General features: G+C 39.0%; 1 protein-coding gene across 1 annotated transcript in view; it reads left to right on the top strand.

The window, feature by feature from the left end:
• Nucleotides 1-23634, top strand: part of CFTR (cystic fibrosis transmembrane conductance regulator (ATP-binding cassette sub-family C, member 7)) — a 90757-nt gene that overhangs the window by 14899 nt on the left and 52224 nt on the right. The window contains exons 4-11 of the mRNA XM_009883680.1: nucleotides 6401-6616; nucleotides 7509-7598; nucleotides 9657-9820; nucleotides 10295-10420; nucleotides 13534-13780; nucleotides 16106-16198; nucleotides 16733-16915; nucleotides 19991-20182. Coding sequence (XP_009881982.1) covers nucleotides 6401-6616; nucleotides 7509-7598; nucleotides 9657-9820; nucleotides 10295-10420; nucleotides 13534-13780; nucleotides 16106-16198; nucleotides 16733-16915; nucleotides 19991-20182 — 1311 coding nt within the window. The remainder of the gene's footprint in view (nucleotides 1-6400; nucleotides 6617-7508; nucleotides 7599-9656; nucleotides 9821-10294; nucleotides 10421-13533; nucleotides 13781-16105; nucleotides 16199-16732; nucleotides 16916-19990; nucleotides 20183-23634) is intronic.

The raw sequence follows: 23634 nt of genomic DNA, 5'->3' as shown, positions 1-23634 counted from the left end.
TATTTTCCCATGTTATGGTTTTTAAGAGGTTTCTAAAGTATTTTCTGTCCTTACATTAAAACAAATGACAGTGAAATTTCGCATGATTCAGTCAATTTAGTCAAAGTGACTGTCAAACAGCCTCATAGTTAAATGCTTTATTCGGGTTTATGAATGCAGTAAACAAGTTGTTTTTGTTAGTAGTAGCAATTCTGCATAAATAACCGTGTGAAATACGCTTGGATCTTGGTGCTGTTAGTGCTCCAAAATGTATGATGAGGAACTTGATGTGAAAGTCTGAACTGATTATGTTTATCACCCTTCCAACATGTTAGGATTACCCCGACTTACCAAATGCCACCTGTCTGACAATCCTATCACTGGGGTTAGGAGCTGTGAAAATAGTTTATTATTGATGGTGTCTCAGTGAGTGTGTTGGATAGCCAGACTGTGAATCTGAATATTACTGTTAACCAATATGCACATTAAATATCCATGTTATTTTCAAGCTTCTGCAATTTAGTAGTAAAAGTGAGATATTGAACTCCACGCTTCTTTGTTCAAAATTCTGTGGCATCAGAAACTGCAGCGATAACAGCCCAAATGGCTTGCAGTGGTTGGTTGTGCTCAGACAGTCAGTGTTTTCAAATGTGAGACAGATCTCTAGGCCACATTTTTATTTTTGGAATGTTGATACAGAAAGGAACTGATTCCACTGGCATTAGTGTTGAATGTGATCTAGTTTAGCTCTACTTTCAAGATCATGGATTGGGCAGAAGAAGAGTGTGAGGGGAATTTATGGAAAATAGCTCACAAATCTCTCTAAAGTTGATGTTGCTTGCTGTAAAACCAAACTTCTCTTTTCTTCTGCCTTCCTATCGAGTGTCCCAAGGAGCTATTCTAAGAAAATAGCAGAGTTATAGAAATGCAAAACTTCATGCCCTATCGACCCCTTTCCCAGGCAGGAAGGGGAGAGTAGTGTGGTGACTTGTCATCACGCCCATGAACTTGCTACTAATTCCTTTGTAGCAGGGAAAGTTCAAGCTAGGTAGATCTTATAGTAGGTAGATGACGAAAGATAATAATCTGCTCTATCTCATGCCATATGTATGCTAAGTGAAACCACACTGACACCTATGCTCTCACATTTTAATAATTCTGTATAAAACATTTGAAACATAAATAAGAATATCCTGAAAATTAAAACACAAGTATTTAACTACACACAGACTTTTCAGCACTAAAAGGGGACTTTTTAAGGGTGAAAAGTTTTAATGCATCAGGCAGTGTTTTAGGTCGAAGGATATTTTTCAGGTTAAGTATCGAATTTGGAGCCTGACTTCTGCTAGTTTTATGCTGGAATTGTTCCACCCCAATAAACTTCCATGGAGTCCCTCCTGTTTACACGGCTGTGTAAAAGACAGGCTGATCTTGTAGATTACAAAATAAGTAAATTTTTTTAGGGTCCTGGGTTGAAAGGCCTGTAAAATATTACTAAGTGTATTAATTTGGACTGCTAACAATGCAAATGTTCTGGTTTAGATCACTGTTGATTTGATTTGGATAATTAATAACGGACTACAATTTCACTTCATATTGGATTTTCCCCTAAGGATTGTGGAAAAACTTACGGCTTCTTTCTTTTCTAATTCTGTGTCCAGGGGAAATGAGTACCAGTAATAGAATCAGAAAGTCACAAAGCAAAACGGTCTAAAGAAAAAGGAAGACATTCTCTAAAGAAAACGGAAATTGCTTCCCTCAAAATGCAGCATTCACATTCTTTTTAGTCTGTAAAAATTTAGGATGTAACATGCTCTGTTATGCTACTTCATGGATTCAAAATAAAAAAACCAACCCTATAGGTCTTAATCTTCTTAATCTTTTTCAATCACATTTAGATTGTCCCCCAGATGTAGCTCATAAAGAACACCTCTGAAATTTCTCAGCACCAAGGCTTGATTTTTAAAAAAACCACCCTAGAGTGAAAAAGTTCTTTACATTTTATCTTTTTGCTTCTTTATCCTGAATAGATACACTCACACGTGTGTGTACACAAATTCTGATTAAAAATAGGGGAATCAAGAATAAGCTCCCAAGCCAGCTTTGTTCTCTCCCAGTTTAAGTCTCTCCAACTTGCTGGACTCTCGTCACTAGTGAAGAGCCTCAGGTCTCCCCTCACTGCCGCTCCGTCTGAAGTCACCGCTGCTGCAGATCTGGTTTGGAGACACGCTGTTCCTCCCGTCTCCGTACGCGAGGGCTGCGCAAGGAGAAGGGAGAGGAGATGGTGGTTATGGTGCTGTCTGTGGTCACTCCAGAGGGCTTTTCTGCATCAAACCCTGGGCTGCCCTCTGGCTGTTTGAGTGTTGCGCAGGGCTGGCAGGAGGCAATGTGGCTAAAACCGAAGTTGATGAGTCAATTAATTGTTCGACTTTGTCCAGGTAGGGCAATTAGCCGCCTAGGACAGAGCCTCTTGCTAACTAAGGGGCTGTGTGATAACCCTTCTCGCTATACTCTTTCACCTTGTTTGATGACTCTTCTCTGGGACGAGACCCTTTCTTCATGGACTTCTACCCGATTCTGTCTTTTATTTTCTCCTGCCATCTCATTACTGTCTTTAATTTTTTTTTTTTAACCTTTTTCCTCACCAAGCCAGCAACTTCTTATTCATGTCAGGTTTGTATTTAAAAAAAAAAACAACACAGCAGTTCTAGAAATTTAGCCTACCATACACTATAATAGGTGTTCCTGCAGTCTGCCAGCCGAAACTTCCGTAGTAATGCATTCCTATTAAAAGTTAAGCCGTGTCTGCGGGATTTTTGCAGGCGATTTGAGGATAACTTCCTTTCCCAGAGTATAGGCAAGCGAAGTGTGTGTGGGCATGCACGCGTGGGACTGTGCAGGGCTGATCTCTCCATGTGGACTGTTTTAATGGAGTACAATTTTAGACCAGGTGAGGACAGAACAGGACTGCAGGTGTTTTGAGTCCTATTCTTTGTTTGCGTGGGGTTTTTTTCATTTCTTTAAGAAATCACACACATGTTCAATTCAGCACATAGGAAACAAAATCTGCACCTTTCCCAACAAACATGGAAACATTAAATCTTAGTTTAAAATCTCGATTCTGTTATCATTAGTCTTCATTTTATTGAAAGCTGTAAGAGGAAAAACTCACTGCTAAAGCTGCTGGTGTTCTTTTCAGGCCCTGCTCACGGAAATTAATGGGAGCTTTGCCATTGATTTGAATGAGGACAGGATGTTGTGCCGTATTGGCATAGGTGCAGCCAAGTTGTGCGTTCTTTTGAACTTCATATTCCTTCCAGCTCTTCTTTTGTCTAATCCCTGAGCCATTTTCACGGCACCTTTCTTGGAGCGTGGTTTAAACTCTGCTGACATCCCTGCTGTTTGTGTAGTTGTCTTGCAACCAGCATCACAGCTTTGCTCTCATTAGGTCTAGTAGTTTTTCCGTCTCTCCCTTTCCCCTCACGCGCTGTAGGTAATGATGTTATTGCAGGGTGGACACTTGTGCTCCGGCCCCCCTAGAGTACTACCGCTCTCCCTCATAAATAGCGTTGTGTTAGGCACGGCGAGTTACTGCACTTAAAGTATCTGCTCCCCTGCTGTTCGAAACAGCTTCCACCCTTCACCTCATCAGCAGATGTGCCTTGCAATTTAAAGAAAAGGTGGTATGGCAGTGAAACAAAAATCTTGCTTTTTAGCACAGTTCCAGCTAACAAATTGGGTGCTTTGCTGTGAAGATCACCTTGATTCTACTTACGTTTTTCTCTTGTATTCATCCCCATGAAATGTCTATTTCCACTCAGGCACAGCAGCTGCTAATGTTAACGTAGAAATGGTTTTAGTATCATATCCCAAAGGACCCTAATGAGGATTTCCTGAAGTTCTCGCATATAGGTCACGGGTGTGAGTGAGGAGGCAGCGAGGGATACGAAAGTCCGAAGCACTTCTTGGGCCTACGCCAAAACAGAGATGTGCATTATTGTCTTCAAATGCAGAGTGATTGAGCATATGGGGGATACACGTAACATGAAAGTTCTCATTGCATAAGAATAGCCATACCAGGTCAGATTAGCACGGTATCCTGTGTCATACTCTCATTTCTCTTCAGTTCTTTCCTCTTTTAATTAAGATTTCTGTGAGGGGGACGTTTCTGAGTTTCTCAATGGCCTATGATGAATGCAGAGGGAAGAACAAGAACAGGAAAAATACAACTCTTGAAAACTGGATTTTCTGTTAGGTGCACAAATCCCATTCCTTTTTTTAGGCAGGTCATTCTAATCAGTTTATTTAACCATATTTATATCAGTGGGTAGTTTCGAGGTTACAAGAGGAAAAATGAAAAACAGGTAGTTCTGCTTTCATTTGTATGTAGACTAGATAATAATATCTTTGGTAAGCAAGCTGATAAATCTCCACTGTAAACCAGTGGATTTTTACGCCCCATGAGACAGCAAATGATTTGGCTTATTGCCAGCCATTATTCTACCCTTAGTCTGTTAATCACCTTTTTTTCCAGCGAGCTAGGCATGTATGCAATACCTTTATAGTCACAACAAACACAGCAGCAGAGCGTGGCATTTTCACTGCAATAAGAGTAAATACAAAAAAAAAAAATCATCTTGCTATTTTAAGCCTATATATAAAAGCTTATCTTGGAATCTCTGAGACTATGAAAGCACTGCATTGTCCTTGAGATGTGACTGCTCTGTATTTTGTGAATTTTGGGGAGTTTTGGTTTGCCACTTTGGGATGCGTATGGTCTAAGCACAGCTGCCTTGGGTCATGTGTGTTTTAATAAACACTCCCCTCTTTGCCTGCTTACAACACTGAAGTCTTTGTCAAAGCCAGCTCCAGGTTTACAGCATTTGTGTTGGGGCAAAGTGGTGTTTGATTTGGGAAATGTAGAGTGTAGCACAGGTATGCTATTTGAGATATAAAATGTCGTCTCTTCTGGGGAAAAAGTGAACGATGAATATCAGCTCCACCAACAGTGACATTCAGAAGGGGTTACGGTACAGGTTGTAGAAGTGCTTGGGATTGCTCTTGTATAAAAGTCCAAAAGGAACCCAAAGGAGAAGGAAAAAAATTAAAGAGGATTTTCCCAATCTATTTATCACTGTAAAACATTAATTACAGCTGAACTTCATTTCTGTCTGAGTTTCTGTATAGTGGTCTTTGTGGTTTTCAACTGGAAGGCAGTACCAACAACTTTTTGCCAGGATTTAACACATCCATACAAAAAAGAATTCAATAGTTTCTTGCTATTTTTGAAGTTATCAGACATTTTCTGCTGAGCTACAATAGAAAGAAGGATAAGGAGACATGCATGAAAGTTCCTAACACTAAGTGTTTTTACACAGAATATAACAATGAAGCAAAGGAGCACATACATACTTCTCACCCTTCAGAAGCTCATGCAGAAGCTGAAGCAAATTGTTAGACCGCAGCACACGGATGGTTTTTTTTTTTTTTTTGCAGTTTGTGGGGAAGGAAAGAAAGGGCAAGAGACAGAGATGGAAAAGGATGAGATTATAGGAGTGAAAGTATGAGAACAATGGGGGTGTGAAGGGAAATGGAAGGCAAAGGTGAGATAACGCTAGTGGGGCTTAATTACAACAGAAAAGTAGGTTGAGGACAAATGTAATAGCAGGCTAAGGTAAAGTCAGGGCTATAGCAGATCATTTGGATGCTTTGCAGTTTAGCAGTTTGATACTGCCTCTTTTTCCTCTCCTACTCTGGTTCTCTACTGTATTGCTCATCCCGGGGTGGGAAGCGCTGGAGCTGCCAATGCAGGAGGGACTGGTTCCTCTCTGGAACCTCTGTTAAACTTGCCACCCTTACCATTTACACCCTCTCATCCTGCTTTGATTACAACTGTGGATAGAACGTTCATTCTGTTGCTATTTCCATTTACTTTATGTTTTAGCTATATCCTCACTGTATTGCGCTGGTGGTGTTAATTTCAGGAGCTCTGAGTCTTCCTGTGTCCTGTAAGTCCAGTAAAGTGCAGTGAGAGCTGCTCCCTAGGGGCTGAAACAGAGACCCAGTCTGCTAAACTGGCTTCAGTAGTATGATGTGGCTAATCCATTGCAACTCTGAAAAGTAAATGTGGAAGCTAATCTCAGGTGTCACTTTTGTAGAAAGCGATCAAACAAAATTTACAAACTAGATTTGCTTTGGTGGAGTTGGAGGAGCATCACAGATTAAGACAGCAGTGAGTTGTCAGTTCTCCTGTGCAATGACTGCAACTTTCTGTGGTTTACACAACAAACAGACCTGGCTTCCACATTTAAGATATAAAGTTGTAAATCTCAGTTGGTAGGGCTTGAATTTAAAATGTTAACCGTTTTGAAAAAATGAACAAACATCTGACCAAAATTATTTTTCTTATTTCCGTTTGCAGGAAGTCACCAAATCTGTGCAACCCCTTCTGCTGGGAAGAATAATAGCTTCCTATGATCCGGACAACTCTGATGAAAGATCCATAGCCTACTACCTGTGCATTGGCTTGTGCCTTCTTTTCCTTGTGAGAACACTACTTATACACCCCGCTATATTTGGTCTTCAACATATAGGAATGCAAATGAGGATAGCTATGTTTAGCTTGATTTATAAGAAGGTAATTGTTTCATTTACGCTCAAAGCCAAACCTCTGTCTGTAGCCTACGTAATCTTTAGGCCACTTTGTTGAAAGATTGATACTTTTGTATGCAAAGTACACAAAAGAATAATGTGGGTAACATCAGTTTCTGACAGCTCTCAGTTTCCTAAGTCTAAAGAATTAAATGCTCATCTAGAGCTGGTTTAACTGAAGTCAGCCTCTGTGTGAGTTCAGACTTGCTGGATATGTGGTGAGATGCCCTAATTGTTCTACCAGTGTGCTCCTCTTATGCACATGTATTGCAAAGGAAGAATAACATGCTGGAGGCCAAGGAATATTTTCAAAAGAGGATTAGGGGTGAAGATTTAAACAAGAAATATAACATAGAAGGGATTGAGTAGCATGAAGATCTCTGTAGCATGAAGAATCAACGCATACCGATACATTGCATATTCACAAATCCAAAGATTTAAAAAGGTGTTTGGTTTTACCAATAAAAAAGCAGCTAATTTAAACAAACATGTTAGTTACTCTAGTATAAAGCTCACTGAAAACATCTTTCAAAAATATTTGTCAAGATAAGCACAGTAGGAGATTTTTGAGGATGCACAGCAGCACACAGCATGCATACTTAATTAAAACTTGTATTTGCATATATATCTAGATACATAAAATATGCAACAGAAAGCAAGAACTAAGTCGATAAATCAATATTTGTAAAGTAATTTAATGGTTATATTAAATTCAAGTGACATAAATAACAAGTTTAATAAGACTTTCTTTATAGCATAAGCAAGTGAATTGTAATTTATACTACTGTACCATTGCCTGTTATTTTTATCTGCTTTTATTCTGTTTTATGGGGATGAGTTACACGAGCATTTTCCCATGGTTTTGTTTTCATTTACAGATCTTAAAACTGTCAAGCAGAGTTCTAGATAAAATAAGTACTGGACAATTGGTCAGTCTTCTTTCCAACAATCTGAACAAATTTGATGAGGTACGTCATCGGTTGTTTAATCCACTTGGTGATCCATCAAATACAAATGCAATACTTCAAGCTGTTCATGACAAATATTGAGGAAGGAAGGAGCATAAATGACAGACTGCACGGAGTGCTCACTGTATATATATAAAATGAGTCACTGCCTTAAGAAACTGTGTTGGCACATGGTCATGGAAATGCTTGTTCTGATACTTATGACATCCTTTATCTCTGTTGTGGTTTGAGGAACCCACAGCAATTTATTGTTGTTTAGACAATTATTCTATCACCCGATGACCCCTCCCCACCCAGAAAGGGGAATGGGAAAAGCCAAGGAAACCCGAGGGTTGAAATATAAACAGATTTAGTAGAACAATACAAAATAATTAACATTAATAGCACTAAAGAACCAATATTGATCCTGATACCAATACAGAATATGCAAAGATTATACTCAGCCAATTCTATCAGTAGGAAGCTGTCCAGTCCCAGCAGTGGACAGTAAATGTCAGACGCAGAAAGTGCTACAGCTTTGGGAGGAAGGGAAGGGCCCAGGGGTCCGGCAGCAGGGCAAGAACTTCTCAGGATCACAGCTATCACAGAAGAGGAGAAACTCCTCAGCAAACTTTCTAATCTATATTGAATGTGTTGTTCATGTTATGAAATAATACTGTTGGGCAGCTTGGGTCAAGTGCTCGGGTCTCAGTCCTCCTCGTCCCTGCACCTGGCTAACTCAAAGACACTGAGACATGTACTATAGCTGGCTATAAAGTAAATATTTTCACAAATTCAGACACTAGAGTCTTCTAAAAGTGCAGTTTTCCTACACATTAGAGAGACCTTACTGAAAAGTAAAATTACTGAAAGAGAAATTAATCCTGTGTTGCTCAAACCAGGACATTCTCCGATGCCGATCAATAGAGGAAACTTAAAAACCAGGTATACGCTAAAAACAAGCTTGTTCTACAGTCCAGTGAGAACCTGCCAGGAAACCTCTGGGTTACGCATTTGGTTTCAAAGGGGTCAGAACTTGCTGGTTCAATCCTTCCATCCTCTTTTCCTGACCAATGTACCTTTTCACTAAGGTGTTCCTGTCCGTTTCTGGTGTTGAACAAGCGATGATGTTCAGCATCCTGTTGCTACTATTACCCACTCTCCCAAAAGTCTGAATAAGTATTTATGTAAGACCTTATTAGGAATCATTCCAAACACATCCGTCTTAGACAATACTTCCAGTCTCTCCTGCAACACTTCTCTTTCATTAAAGACGCAGAGGTAAATCCATGCTAATGGCTTTGGGGAGTGGAAACTCTATGAACTTCTGTTCAGCGTGTATCTTTATTTGGCCCATTGGTAGCACGAGGTTTGCTTCGTATGAAAGAAGCAAGAGCAGAGAGACTGTAGACACATGGCTGAAACTTTAGAGTATATTTACTTTAAGCACTATATTACTATGTAGAGCAACATCAGCCAGCACTGAACAAGATGGGACAGGTGCCCCATCCTTGCAGCGCTGGCCCTGTGCAGCCTGGTCATAGGATTCAGTCCAAAAATCTCCCCAGTGTGAAGCAACAAGACTGAAATAGACAGCAATCTGTTTCAAATTAGTTGTGTTCACACAACAGTCATCTCTTCACCAAAGTAATGTTTGCCTCCCATATCGGATTAAATCACACTCGGAAGATTCTTCTGTGTATTTTCCTCATCTTGCAGTGGTTAAAAAAAGACAGCATCAATGGCAAACTCTGTTTACTTTTACAAAGCTGGGATTTTTCCTCATGCGTATACATAGCCAAGAGACTATTGCAGACTGAACTTTGCCTTACAAAAATCAAAGTTTAGGTGTGGAATGTATATGCATTGCTGCGCTGTCATCACAGCTAACCCACAGAATGCTATGTGCTCAGGATCACAAATCCTCCTTTATAAACTTGTTTTACTACTGGAAATATTTGTACCATCCTTCATTACATTTTTCAAAGTGTCACTTTAGCGACTTCTTCCTTTTCATGTAATTTTCAGAGCACATCTGTAACTTGTATTATTATTCTTTTCTGCTGCGGGCTTCCACAGGGTGTTGCTCTGGCTCATTTTGTATGGATCGCACCTTTACAAGTGGCACTGCTGATGGGACTGCTCTGGGATATGTTAGAAGCTTCTGCCTTTTCTGGACTTACTCTTCTAGTAGTCATGGCCTTTTTCCAAGCCTGGCTGGGACAAATGATGATGAAATACAGGTGACGAGATCGTTTTAAAATACTTTAATATATTTTCCTGAAACATTTTGGTTTAAGAAGTTTATAGCACTTGATTAAGGGTCTCCAGTTATGACACTGTTAGAAAAGAGGAGTCCAAAGAGCATTGGCTGTGTCAGGAAAGTCATGGACAAACCTTTACTTATTTAGCAGCTGCCGTCTAAACTTAACAAAGGGAAAGGTCTAATGTGCAATAAATAGTGATAATGCTTTGTAGAATTAAAAGTCCTTATTAGTGACTTGATTTATTCTTTTTAGAGCTTGTATTTTGTCTTTAGTAAAACAATTACTACATTTCAAATAATTCCTTTCACATTCTTCATAATAATGCTGTTAAAATAAACATTTTAAGCAGAGGCCTATAGGGAAAGTGTTTTCATAAGATAGAATCATATACAAACTAACTATACAGGATGAAAAAGATGAAGAATCACCGACTGCCTTTTTGCTTTGTAGGAATAAGAGGGCAGGAAAGATCAATGAAAGACTTGTCATCACCTCAGAAATAATTGAAAATATACAGTCAGTAAAAGCCTATTGTTGGGAAGATGCAATGGAAAAAATGATTGAAAGCATCCGTGAGTAAGTGTTCTCATTTGTTAGTCAAATTTTTTATGTGCTCAGAAAAAAAAAAAAATTAAATTAGGTGGCTATGAACACCATCTGTGGTCTTGTTAGTTAAGAAGTAAAGCACACAGATATTAATCCTCCATAAACTAACCGTGCATTCCCACACTGCAGCTCAGGTTTTTTCTCAATTTGTCAAGCTGACTATGGAAGTGAGATTTTTTTTTTTTTTTTATTTGCTTCCTCATTTGTTATAATGATATTTCAGTGGTTAGCTTGCGCAGGTAAAACAATTGTGGCATCTGTGTTTGTTTCTGGCCAACCCTATCCTCATCTTGGAATAAAAAGCCCTTTTGTGATGGTGGTTACTTAAGGCTTTACAGACCTTCCTATTCTGCAGGGGAGGAAACAGTATGAGTCCTCTGCAGCCATTTTCTGAGAACTGCAATAAAGCTGGTTTTAAATGTTACATGCAATCTGTGAAAGGATTAAAGCAGCACAGCCTCATGTATTCATCCTGCACAATTCCATTATCATTTATTGAATGCAGATAGCCTTCTATAATGCTTATCTCTTCAATTAATATCGAGAATGAACTGGAACTACCAGACCTGAAGCAGAAAGGAGGTAAAAGAGCAGACCTGGTTAGCTGAGAGCTATGAGAAGGAGGTCTTCGTTACCAACAGGGAGTCCTGGGGGAAGGGAGAAGTGACATATTGATTGATGGGTGGTGCTGCGCTAAAGCTGTCCGGTGTGTTTGTTTAGTCCTTTACAGAGAATTAAAATTCTGTGCCAGGTGTGTGATTGGGAAAATAAAAGAAATATAAGTGTCATATTATCATGTAAATAAAAGAGATGGCACGATATTATTACACAAACACCTTCTTGTTCAGCTGCTTTCTGAAAGGCAATCCAGGGAAAGTGAAGTGTTCTTTAGCTTCAGAATAAGGAAGATCTTAAAATTTGTAATGATTTACTGTAAACGATCAGAGAAAACCCAGACTGAATCCAGGCTGGGAGTTCCAGCTTGAGGATGGAACCAGGTTAGGATTCCCCTGGTGTCACTCATCACATGCATTGCTTTTAGGAAATTTAAGACTACGTCTTGTGAACAAAACCTGTAGAAATTAATTGAATAAATTTTAGTCCACAAAATGGTCACAGAAACCTGGAAGAAGGACTGTTATTTTATGATCTCTCTTTTCTACAATAATTTATAGTGAATTTTTTAATGCTGGAAATCAATTTTTATTATTATTATGCATGTTTTTTTAAAAAAACAAGAATGCTAGCAATATTACAAGATCAAAGTATCTCTCTTCTGCTTCTCTGCACCAAAATACCATATTGTTGTGAGTGATCCAACAGGCCACTTGGTGAAGACATCACCAGAGCAGGTCAACCCGGGAATGTCAGAGTTTCCATTGAATTTTGCTTGCTGAGCCAGCTCTGCAGGGCCTCCCAATCAGTTGGCTCGCTGAGCTGGTAGGAACCGAGACCTTGTGTGTGAAGCCATGCCTGTATTTTAGCAACAGCATGTTATAACCCAGTTGTTACCAAACTGCTTCCACATGCTGACATTTGCTGATGCAACAGAGTTTAATCAACTCTAATGAACTGGATAGACCTTACTCTGGTAGACTTGAGCTGCCCAGGGTGGCCATCCTGCCGCAGGGGAACTGTGACACTTCAGAGGGACCAAAATGGGCTGTCTCCTGTGTGCCCTCTGAAGTCTGTACTGATAACAACTGTTCGTAACAGGTGTCTGAATAAACATACCTGCACTGCTGTGGGCTATGCAATGTATTCAGAGAAGTAAAAAACCGACAACGCCAAACTGTTCCCCTGAACCATAGCATAGCACTGGAGAAGGTAAAGTCCAAGGCTGTAAGCGTCTATGCTTTGTCAGCAGAAGATACATCTTTATATTAAGAAAAGAATCTCAAGCTCATGTATTTGTACTGATTCCTGCAGCATCACGTCAAAACCAGACATACACTAGTCTACACTATACATGCACAAAGCTTGCAGTGTCCCTTGCATCTCTCTCCAAGTGCCCATATTGCATCAGCAAGACCTGTCCCAAAGCAGTGCTTTAATTTACAGAGCTCTCAAGCCTGTATCACAGACAGACCCACCTCTGGAACATTCTTTTGTGACTGGGTCAGCTTGTGGTTGGTACTTGAGAACATACTGAAAAGGGTTAGTGCTTTGATTCTCCCTCTTTGGAGTAGTGGCTGTAGTAGTAGTGGCTGGAAGGATTTTTGGTAGCTCCTACCTGGGCGTTTGTGTAGGACTGGATGTGCACCAACGCCCAAAATCTTTGTTATCTCTATTCAGTGCTGCCACCCACAGTCTCATACAAGCTCTGGAGGGACTTCATGGCCCTTTCTCCAGGGCAGTGGCTACTACCATGTTGGTGACGTCCATGCCTGTCCACTTTCTTCAGGCCCCTCTTGTGAAATACAGAATTAACAAAAAGTGCTAGGCACCCTCCTCCAAAACTGGCTGAGCTCAAATTTTCTGTCAGGGACTTTTAAGAACACTTTGGCTGACAAAATTTGGAGAATTTGGAGAGCAAACTCCCTGCCTTCCACCTCTTCGAGCTGAGGTTAACAGATACCTTACTTGGTGGGTGAAGCTGTTAGTAGGGTGCTTTGTGAATGGAGATGGTATTATAATTGGGTTGCGTATTGTTCTTAGTATTTTTATAGTCATGTATAGCAAATCTGGCATTTCAAAGTATCTTACTTCTACAGGAGTTATGCATCTAGATGACCAGATGAGTATGGGATGATGCTTCTGGGATGGTATCATATACCACAGCATTAGACGCTTAAGGATGGTTGTGCCAGGAATTCTAGAGGCTTGTGCTTTATGAAGTATCTGAGTCATGACACAGATCATTGTTATTTTGTCTGACTTCGCTGAATGTTGGTGCCAAAATAGGGGTCCAATTATTTTTTAGGTCCAAAAATTGAATCTTGGTTTTTAACTGCAATCCTAGAAAATAACAAGGATGAATGAGCCTCTGAATAAATTGTTTTACCAACAGTTCCATCCAAAATATTGGTAAGATGTAAACTGTGGAAACCTATACTAATTATTTGAATTTGTTTTTTTAACAGAACTGAACTGAAGCTAACCCGAAAAGCTGCTTATGTGAGATATTTCAACAGCTCAGCCTTCTTCTTTTCAGGCTTTTTTGTGGTGTTTTTAGCTGTGCTTCCATATGCTGTGACTAAAGGAATTATTCTCCGAAAAATATTTACCACCATTTCCTTCTGCATTGTTCTTCGAATGACAGTGACCAGGCAGTTTCCCGGGTCTGTACAGACCTGGTATGATTCTATTGCAGCAATAAACAAAATACAGGTAGGGCACATACACTGAACTCTTCCCAAGTACGTAAGCTAATTCTTTATAGCATGTTATCTTGTCAGTTGATCAACAAAAGCGCACAGCATTTATGCAGACTTTCCGAATATACTATATGTTGCTTTGACTACACACCATGAAATGTCATTATAAATCTTGATATTGTTATATGATTCCCCAGGGAGCATAACCACAGGAGCCTCCTGCTACCTGCACACTGCTTTTTTGTCAAACAGTGGCATTTAGTTATTTTCTCTCATTGCGGAATAAGGAATTTAATAAAAATATATCATGAGCTGTGGTGCTTAAGAGATGTTTTTCCTTCAGAAAAGGAAATACAAAATTAGTACGTGTTTTATATAGCACAGCTTCCAGTAGTTGCAGTCACAGATCTTCTGATTTCCTAGCTATTAGTGGCAAGAACAGCAGGAGATTGTGCATGTCATGCAAATGTGCATCTCATTCATTATGAGTAGTAAACATAATTAAGGTACTGGTCAAATAATTATTACTTACCTTACCTACTGAGATCAATTGCTCATATACCAGCATGAGAGGCTTATCTGCAGAGTCAAATCAGGGTGAATTCTCATTAACTCTGCCTGTTTTACCTGCTGTTTTGAAATCACTCCTCAGGAAATGAATTCTTATTCTACTTCAGCGTGAAATCTTAGGCTTTTTTTTTTTTTTTTTTGCATTTTATTATTTTTAGTGTGATAAAAATACCTAGTATGGAACTTAAAGATCTTAATCAGAAATCTTGAACCTTAATATAGAATAAGAAGGAGGTATTGAATTTTTATGATTTTCAACTAGGCAGAAATCAAGAAATCTATCCACAAACCTTTCTGTTCTGTTCTCTTGGGTACCAGTTGAGGAAGTCCTTGTGCGCTCGGATTCCCTAGGTGTTAATGGAGGTACCCTGTCTCTCCTGTTGCCAATGCCCTATCACAGAACTGGCAAGCCCAGTTGTAGTACCATTGCCCTCACTTTGCTGAATGCTTGTCTTTGGGGATATTAGCTCCGGAATCCATAAATAATCATCTTTTTGTGGCAGGTTCAGCGTAAACCCCGTAGACAGATTGCACAGAATCCCAGAACACTGATGCCCTTTACTTGTCACAAGAAACACAAACAGATATATAATAAACCACTCATCATAATATAATAAACAATAAACCACTCATACATTTCTCTGATACAATTTCCTCATCAGTTCAGAGCTTTCACAGGGCCGATATGTCCCCTGGGTTATTGTATTTTTCCTCTAGCTAGACCCAAGTTTTCTAGACCATGAAGTGTTTCAGGATCAGTGTGCTTTCTCTGGCCATCACTGCTCCAGCAACTCCACTGGATGACCCCCCCGCCTTTGTTATGAAAGCCCAGCTATCATTTCCTTTTTTTTTTTTTTCATAAACTGTGTGTGTTTTGCCTTCCAGTTGTTCCGTTCCTGCCCTTTCAATCATCTGCTTTTTCCCTTCTGCTTGTTCTACTTGGGAAATCAGCAAGTTTACTGTAGAGAACTGATTTCCCTCCAAATCTGTTTAGTTTGTCCACTCTATTGCCCATGTGGAGCTACTTGGTTCCACATAATTTGTAGAGCTACTTGGTTCCACATAACTTAAAAAGACAATTTAGACGAGATGGTACCTACAGACTACAGAACCTTGACAAAATAATGGAATAGAGAAGTTATCTTTCCTACATTAACGTAGGCTTTATATTTTTTCCTTATATTATCCCAGAAGATAACACAAGTGTTGGGTTGCTGACATGTTTCATTTGAAATTACACTACTTCAGTGCTGCACTGGCCAGGATCATTATCTGCCCTTTTTTTTTTTTTTTTTTGTCGGTAGAGACATCATTCTAACTCTTTTAAACTCTTTCAGTTTTGGAATAGGGAGATAGCAGCACGTAGCTGCTTTGTTTCACTGTTTACCAGAGTACAACCTTCCACATCCTACTCCAAAACCAAAGCTTTATTTGAAAAGGATTAAGGTTGGAGGGGTGATGCTGCCTGATACAAGTCCTGAAAGCAAAGGAAATGCCAACTTTTGATATTCTTTCTAAACCAGAACAGGATACATTTATGGTTATGTTTTCACGAGCAATGAAAGAATCGGCATTTTCAAAAACATTTCCTCTGTATCCAAAAGACGTTGTATAAGCTATATTTATGCCTGGCTCTAAGACACCACAATGCAATAGCACCAATCAGAAATATTAGCTAGGGCTCAGCGTTGGCAAGTATGTACTGCTTTGTGCCATATGTCCATCGTCCCTTACCCTTTCCTCTCATCTGCTTTCATGGTGTTTCTAGGATTTCTTGCTGAAAAAAGAATATAAAGCCCTGGAGTATAATCTAACAACCACTGGGGTTGAACTGGACAAAGTAACAGCTTTTTGGGATGAGGTTAGTACTTTTACCCAAACTAATTTAAAACACAGAGTGTATCATCTGTGTTACTTTTTATTTGCCTTGGTGTTCTCTAAGAGGAGCAGCCTACAGTCCTTCATTTTAACTGGCTTCAGCTGTCAGCAGGCAAGGAATATATGGCAAGTGATTAATGCATGATATCAAATTATCCACAGTTGAGAAACTTTGGAAAAGACCCTTTAATAAGTGTTAAGGCCTGTAATAAGTAGTTATTTCTGATTTAAGCCAGCCTGAAAACAGTATCGGACTGTGGCATGTATAAACATTGGAAAACAGTTTTATAATAGGCAAAGTTTTCTTAGTGTCCACGAATTTAAAATCAAGTCCAATTCAGACATTAAAAAATATATATATTTAAGAATATTATAACTATGTTATAGATAGGAAAATTAACATCAGAAAAGTAAGTTCATAAGTTTTCATAAGTCCATAGTATGAAATACATGTCTGTGTATGCATGTTTTATTTATTTTTTATTTACATACAACTACACATCTGTGTATCTTGCAGGGAATTGGGGAGCTGTTTGTAAAAGCAAACCAGGAAAACAACAACAGCAAAGCTCCCAGCACAGACAACAATCTCTTCTTCAGCAATTTTCCCCTTCATGCCTCTCCTGTTCTTCAGGATATAAATTTCAAGATTGAGAAGGGACAGTTATTAGCTGTTTCTGGATCTACCGGAGCAGGCAAGGTATTTCTATTTCTGTTGTTTCAACAAAAGTCCTAACAATTTTAAGGAATAATATCATGTTATCTGTGTTGTTATATGTATTGTTGCTGTACTCTTGCTATCCCGTGCTCACTGTAAAAATTGTGGCTGCAGGAAAAAGTATGGATAAACTGTAGTTTTCAATAAAATGGCCAATAGTCATTTGAAGTTTTGCTCTGTGGACAATAAGAGAAAGGGTTCGCTGAATAATATTTTGTACATACAAGGATACAGACTTTATAAGGAAATAGCAATTTAATGACAAAACTATTTGTCCATAGGAAATGGAAGGAGATTTGCAGCAATAATACAGGCTGAAACCTAAAGTTAATGCTCATGGTGAGAATCTTGCTGCCTTTAAAACAATAAACTGAAGAACATAGAGTAGATATCCAGATGGCTCAGTGGGCTACCAAACAGGCTTTTTCCCGCCCCCTGCCTTGCTAACATTTTAAGGAAAACATTGGAATCAAGATGGTCAGCAACCTGACAAGCCTGACATAGGTTAGCCAAGTAACTGATATGTGTGCCCTGGACATGTGGTATTCCTGGTCGCTTGTGCTGTGGTTCCTACAGATAAGGCTCCCTGAGTCCCACGTGAAAGCCTGGGGAGGTGCTGCTGAAACTGATGGTCTTCTGAGAAAAGTCATGGTTTAGATTAATCATCATTTTAGGACCTCAAAATGTTATCAATACATTTAGTTTGCAGATAACACATCCGATTAACCTCATTAATATAAAATGAGTTGAACTGTGATACTTTTATTCACTTTGAACAGCAAGTCATTTGATGAGCCTTTCATCTTCGCTGGGTTTTCTGGGGAGATGTGAAAGTCAAAACAAACATTCATTATGCGTTTGGCAACTTCTCTTTTCCTATTTAACAAATTATTGGTGAACATATTCTGATTTCTTTTACTTGCATGGGGTAAAAGCTTTGGTCTGTTGGAGTCAATGACAAAGGAACCAAGATGACTGAGGGATTGGAGCATCTCCCTTATGAGGAAAGGCTGAGAGAGCTGGGACTCTTTAGCCTGGAGAAGAGAAGGCTGAGGGGAGACCTTATTATTGCATACAAATATCTAAAGGGTGGGTTGAAGGAGGATGGAGCCAGACTCTTCTCGGTGGTTCCCAGTGACAGGACAAGGGGCAATGGGTGCAAGTTGGAACATAGGAAGTTCTGTTCCAACACATGGAAAAACTTCTTTACAGTTCGGGTGACAGAGCACTGGAACAGGCTGCCCAGGGAGGGGGTGGAGTCCCCTTCTCTGGAGATTTTCAAAACCCGCCTGGATGCAGTCCTGAGTAATGTGCTCTAGGCAATCCTGCTTTGGCAGGGGAGTTGGATTAGATGATCTCTAGAGGTCCCTTCCAACTCTGAAAATTCTGTGATTCTGTGACCCATCAATTTAATTATGAACAAGGCTTCTATATTATTTTTCAGTAATGATACCAATAGGAAAGAGCAAGGGACTCGGTACATGAGGTTGTCCTCAAGCTGCTATGTTGAGGTGCATTTTACTGTGATACTTCTGAATTAACAGAATAATTTTCTTATGTTGCTGATAATGTCAGATGGTATTGCTGAAGCTGAAATGTCAACTAGAAAGTGCTGAAGGACATATGTATATCTCCTTTATTCAGCTACTTAGAAAATTAAGGTAAATTCAGATTACATCAAGCAGTTTCTGTGAGTATATACATAGAAAAAAAAAATGCACTTTTCAAGGCAATAAAGCTAACAGACTTGTAATATATTATCTGAAAGATTTACAAAAAATAAGGTTTACACACCCCTCTTCCTCCAAAAAAAAAGAATTTATCTTTCCCTTACACCCTTTTAATTTAAGGTTTTCTTCATGTTGCTTGAGGCTGTTACTGTATATTCCAGGAATTGTCAGGCTTGTGAAACAGGCTGCACACTCATTTTATCTAGAACAGGTATGAAGCCTGACATCAGCTCTTTAATCAGCTTCAATATTAGATAAGGCTGGGTTTGGGGTTTTTTTTCCCCATTTATGTTATATGGCACAAGATACAGTAGCTTAACATCCAGCGTGCAAAATATACTAAGCGGCTGTCCTTTGCAAGATCAGAAACTTCTCACTCAGCATTTTGGAAGAGTCAGATTCTGGTATAATGGAAAGAATCTTGTGAGACTCCCCCTGCATATTGTATAACTTGTCAAAGGATCTCTGGGCTTAACAGCACGAAACTGTGACTTAGACAGATTTTTAGATCTTTGGCTGTTACGTCCCAGCTTTGTTGACTGTTTATTAGTGATAAGAACACCACTGGAATGGCTCTGTAACATATTTTTCCTTGTATTTCTCAATTCTATTCTTTGATCTAGTAGCCAGTGATGTGTGACAAGGTTACTACAAGCTACTGATTAACTTTGAAATTATAACATGTCAGTACTGAAATTGCAATCAATTCTTTTATGAAGGGAAATAGTAAATATACTTAGGTCATGTATTCACGTAAATGAGTTAACAGTTACAGAGGAAAATTCAGATCACACTGAGCAGTTTGTGAGTAATTGTATACACACACAAACAAATTGCATTTTTCAAGGCAATACAGATAAAAGGCTTATGAACACTAGCAAAATTGTAAATATGAATTGTGTCGTACAAAGAACTAACAAATTAGTCACTGATAATTTTTAAAAATCAAATAACATTTTCCATAAATACTAATACCTTACATCTGTATGTGTCTCACAGATACTCACATTTTTACCGTGTAAAATTACTGGAAGTTTAATTAAAAATTTGTACTTTTGCAGCAGCATGCCTCTTTTACAAGATATCTTACACAATTTTTATTGTTCAAGGAATGAAGTTCCTCTCATTTCAGAGGCCTTTCAGAACCATACGTATCACGAAAATCTCCACTCATTGCAGCTTGCACGAGATCAGTACTTATAGGGACACTCGTTACAAGACAAATGTACCCTTTACATGACTTAGCAGAGTGACTCTTGGTTTGTTTAGCATTTCTTATGGTTATACATATCTCTGATCTATTAACCAAGTGTTAATGATTTTTCAGACTTCTCTTCTGATGTTGATAATGGGAGAATTGGAGCCTTCACAGGGTAAAATTAAACACAGTGGAAGGATATCCTTTTCACCGCAAGTCTCCTGGATCATGCCTGGAACAATAAAAGAAAACATAATTTTTGGTGTATCCTATGATGAATACCGATACAAGAGTGTCATCAAAGCCTGCCAACTAGAAGAGGTCAGTCATCTAGGACTCTTAAGACCTGTGACCCAACTGAAGTGAAAAAAACCCAAAGTAAAAGGCAGGGAGTGGAGCTTTAAGTAAGTGAAACATTTCTGAGATTTAAGGAACTCGGCCTGACATACCAATTTTGTGGAATTGCAAGTCAGCCTGTTGCCAGCTCCTTGGGAGATACGCTGACTGTGCTGGTTCTGGTAGTTTACACAAAAGGAGCTAAATAAGCTGGCTCAGATATTATAAGGTGTCTGCCTTTTCAGTCTTCCTTGCTAGTTAAAAACCTGGATAAACATATTAATGTTAAAGAAATGATGTAAAAACTATTGTTCCTACAAATTATTTTTAACGTTTCTTCCTTGTAAAGAAGGTTTTCCTTGCAATCTTGGAAATTAAGTTATTTTCCTCCTTTCTTTTGCACTTCCACAATGGCTCCAGGGATAATTAGAACTCTGTGCCAGAAACCTGAATTACTTAGAGGAAAATCTTGACTGAAGTTGGGTTTTTCTGTGCGCACACTGAAAATTCTCACACTGGAAATTATTGCAGGATCGATCTTTCTGTGACATGTAGCCTACAATTAGTACAATGATATGGAAATGACCTTGTGTGTGTCTGATACTGCCAGAGAGTAGTGTAGGAACAGATATCTTTTGACATTGCAAGACAAAAAAGGAGACAGCATTTCGGACCTTTCCACCCTTATTGCTGTGCCTTAAGATCGGGCATTTTGTCTGTAACATGTAGATGAAAACAATAAATATTTAACTGTGTTGAATAGGATCTGTCTTTAGACCACACAGTGAAACATATTTTCCTTTAGTGCCAGTCAAGCAAGAAAACAATAGCCAGTCTGTTTAAAAATAAGATGAGGTTACTGCACTTTATCTCAGAGCGGGGTATAGTTAAGCGATAAAGTAATCTTTTCTTATGTGTTTATGGCCATTTCAGCTTGTGTTTGGATTGTGGTTTGCTGGAAATCTTCTTTGAAAGCTTCTGGAGACAGGAGAATTAACAACTTTTGTGTTAGGCTTTCTGAAGACAGTAGTCCTTAACCTCAGTCATAAAAGTTGCAGTTAATGCCAAAGCTCCACGAAATAGCTGGCTTCAGCAGTTCAAAACTGCCCTCTCCCAAAGAGTATTCATATCTCAGGCTCTTCCTGGAGCAGAAGGTGGTTAATGATGGCTCAGTGTCTTGATGTTGGTGGGATGGCTCAGTGTCTTGGTGTCAGTGGGATGGCTTGGTGTCTCGATGTTGGTAGGACGGCTCCATGTCTCCGTGTTGGTGGGACAGCTCAGTGTCTCAGTAGGTTGCAGCTCCTTTGTTCTCTAAACAGGCTCAATCAAGCCAGCTTTGATCTGTGTTGGTGCAGCTCTGTGCAGAATGATATGCTTCACCTCCTAGCAGGGCTCATTATTTGAGATTAAGTTTGATACTTATAAGGATATTTTCTTCTGGACTGAAGCTGAATAAATTGGGCTGGCCTGAAGAAAAGGCAGAATGGTCTGGAAGGAAGCCAAATGCATTACCTTACTGCCATTATTATGTTTTCTAGTCTCGTTAGCTTTCACATCTTAGTTACCAAACAAGACTTAGTATGGCAGATTGAAGGATGGATTTAAAATATTAATTCCCTGTTTATTCCCCAGTGTGTCCTTTTAGGGGTTTATTACGACAAGGATTAGTGCTTTGCTGGGTTAAGGTTGTGTGTGTTCTCATTCTTCATAAAGGAGAGGTACCAGATGATTTTTGCCTAAGGGAGTCCGCTTTGCCCCCTTCTCTGCAACTTTCCCAGGTAGTTATATATTCCACCTGAATGTATGCCTGTTGCTGAGTCTGGTTCTTATATGGGTTCTTTAAGGTGAACCAAGGATTGGTGATAAAAAAGAGTTTATTTCCTTATTGCACAAATGCTGAAAGTCAGTTAACATAAAGCTCTTAACAGCGGCTAAGTGAGATTTACTTCCAAGCTCCATGCCTACAAAAACTTCTTTGGGAATACAAAACCATCTTCTTTGATCCAGTGGGCAAATAGATGTGTTACTACTGCAAAAAGTAACATACCTGTGAAATGCCCGCTTTGCTTTGCCATTTCCACCATCACCCTATAGAGGAAGCATACTGAAGATCTGGTCCAATTCCTAAATTTGATGTCTTTTTCCCATTGTCTTTGTTAGTGCCAATAAAACACTACAGGTTACTCTATGTGAGTCATATCATACCATCTACCTATATTTGGGGTTTCCTCACAAACAGCAAATAGCCCGTTCTTGTCTCTCAGCAGAACAGGACACTGAAGCTGGTTGATTTCACACAAGGTGCTCTCCACTTTGTTTTAGGTCTATGGAGATATGCAAATGATATTAAGCAAGTGTAACTTAAATAATTTGGGATGCGTGGGAATTCTCAGAAAAGTCAGCGCTACATTTTTCTGCCTGCCTTTTTGTATTGGTGCATAGTGGATTTGCTAAGGAGTTTGCTTAGTGTCTTTAGAGTTGCTAAATACCTGAGGTAAATTTATCTCAGAGTAATTATGAAAGATGGAAAGTGCAAGTGAATATTTCACAGAGCTTTCCATATTTTTAGGTGTCCAAGAATAAAATTTTCACTGTATAGGAAATCAGATCTTTATTTAGAGGTTAGAATGCGTTGTGTTAGATTTTTATTCTGTAAAGTCCTAAAGAATGGTGAATCTAGTTATATTAACCATTACCTAAAAAATAGGTGGGCTTTGGTTGGTTTTTCTTGGATGGAAGAAGGTTTTTTGATGTTTTCCTAAAAGATATTGCAGCTTTATGTTTTGTTCTATTTGTGTATGGAACCATCAAAAGGAAGGTTAAAATGATGGTTTCTTCTCTAATTAATTTTGAATATTCACATTACTGGAAAGCAATGAAACTGTGAGCGACAAAGGATTTTCTTTTATTTCTTTTATAAGCTTACATAAGTTTATAGCGATTTAGAACACTAAAATGGGGCATTTTTTAGTCCAAAGAGTTCAGGCAGCTACATGTTTTACTTCCTTTACTTGTATACTCATCTTGAGAGATTTCTGCCTTCAGCTTCTTATTCTTGTTGCTTTGCTGCAATTCACCTACCCTCTCGTTTTGCCAGTAGTTCATGATGTTGTACCGTGAAACAGAAGATGAAGATTAAAAAGAAAATGAGCACAAAATATTGGAGAACTGCATCTCTCATAAATACTCTGCCAGGGTAGTTTGACAAAGTGTGTTTGTGTAGTGCACAATACATTAGGATCTCAGTCTGTGTCTGGGTTTACAGGCTCAATTAGTGTGTCCACATCTCTCAAGTATCCTTTTTTTCTCAGGCATAACAACTGTTGTCTCACCCAATGCCCATCACATAAGTGTGTGACTGATGAACTCTCAGATGCAGTGAATCACATCATACAGTATGGGAAGCGTGTGTTTTAATGGTATTCCTTCGAGTGTAG

This window comes from Charadrius vociferus, unplaced genomic scaffold (assembly GCF_000708025.1).
Source record: "Charadrius vociferus isolate BGI_N301 unplaced genomic scaffold, ASM70802v2 scaffold43, whole genome shotgun sequence".
Lineage (NCBI taxonomy): Eukaryota > Metazoa > Chordata > Aves > Charadriiformes > Charadriidae > Charadrius > Charadrius vociferus.
Note: the sequence above shows the minus strand (reverse complement) of the source record. Positions and strands in the feature narration are given on the sequence as shown.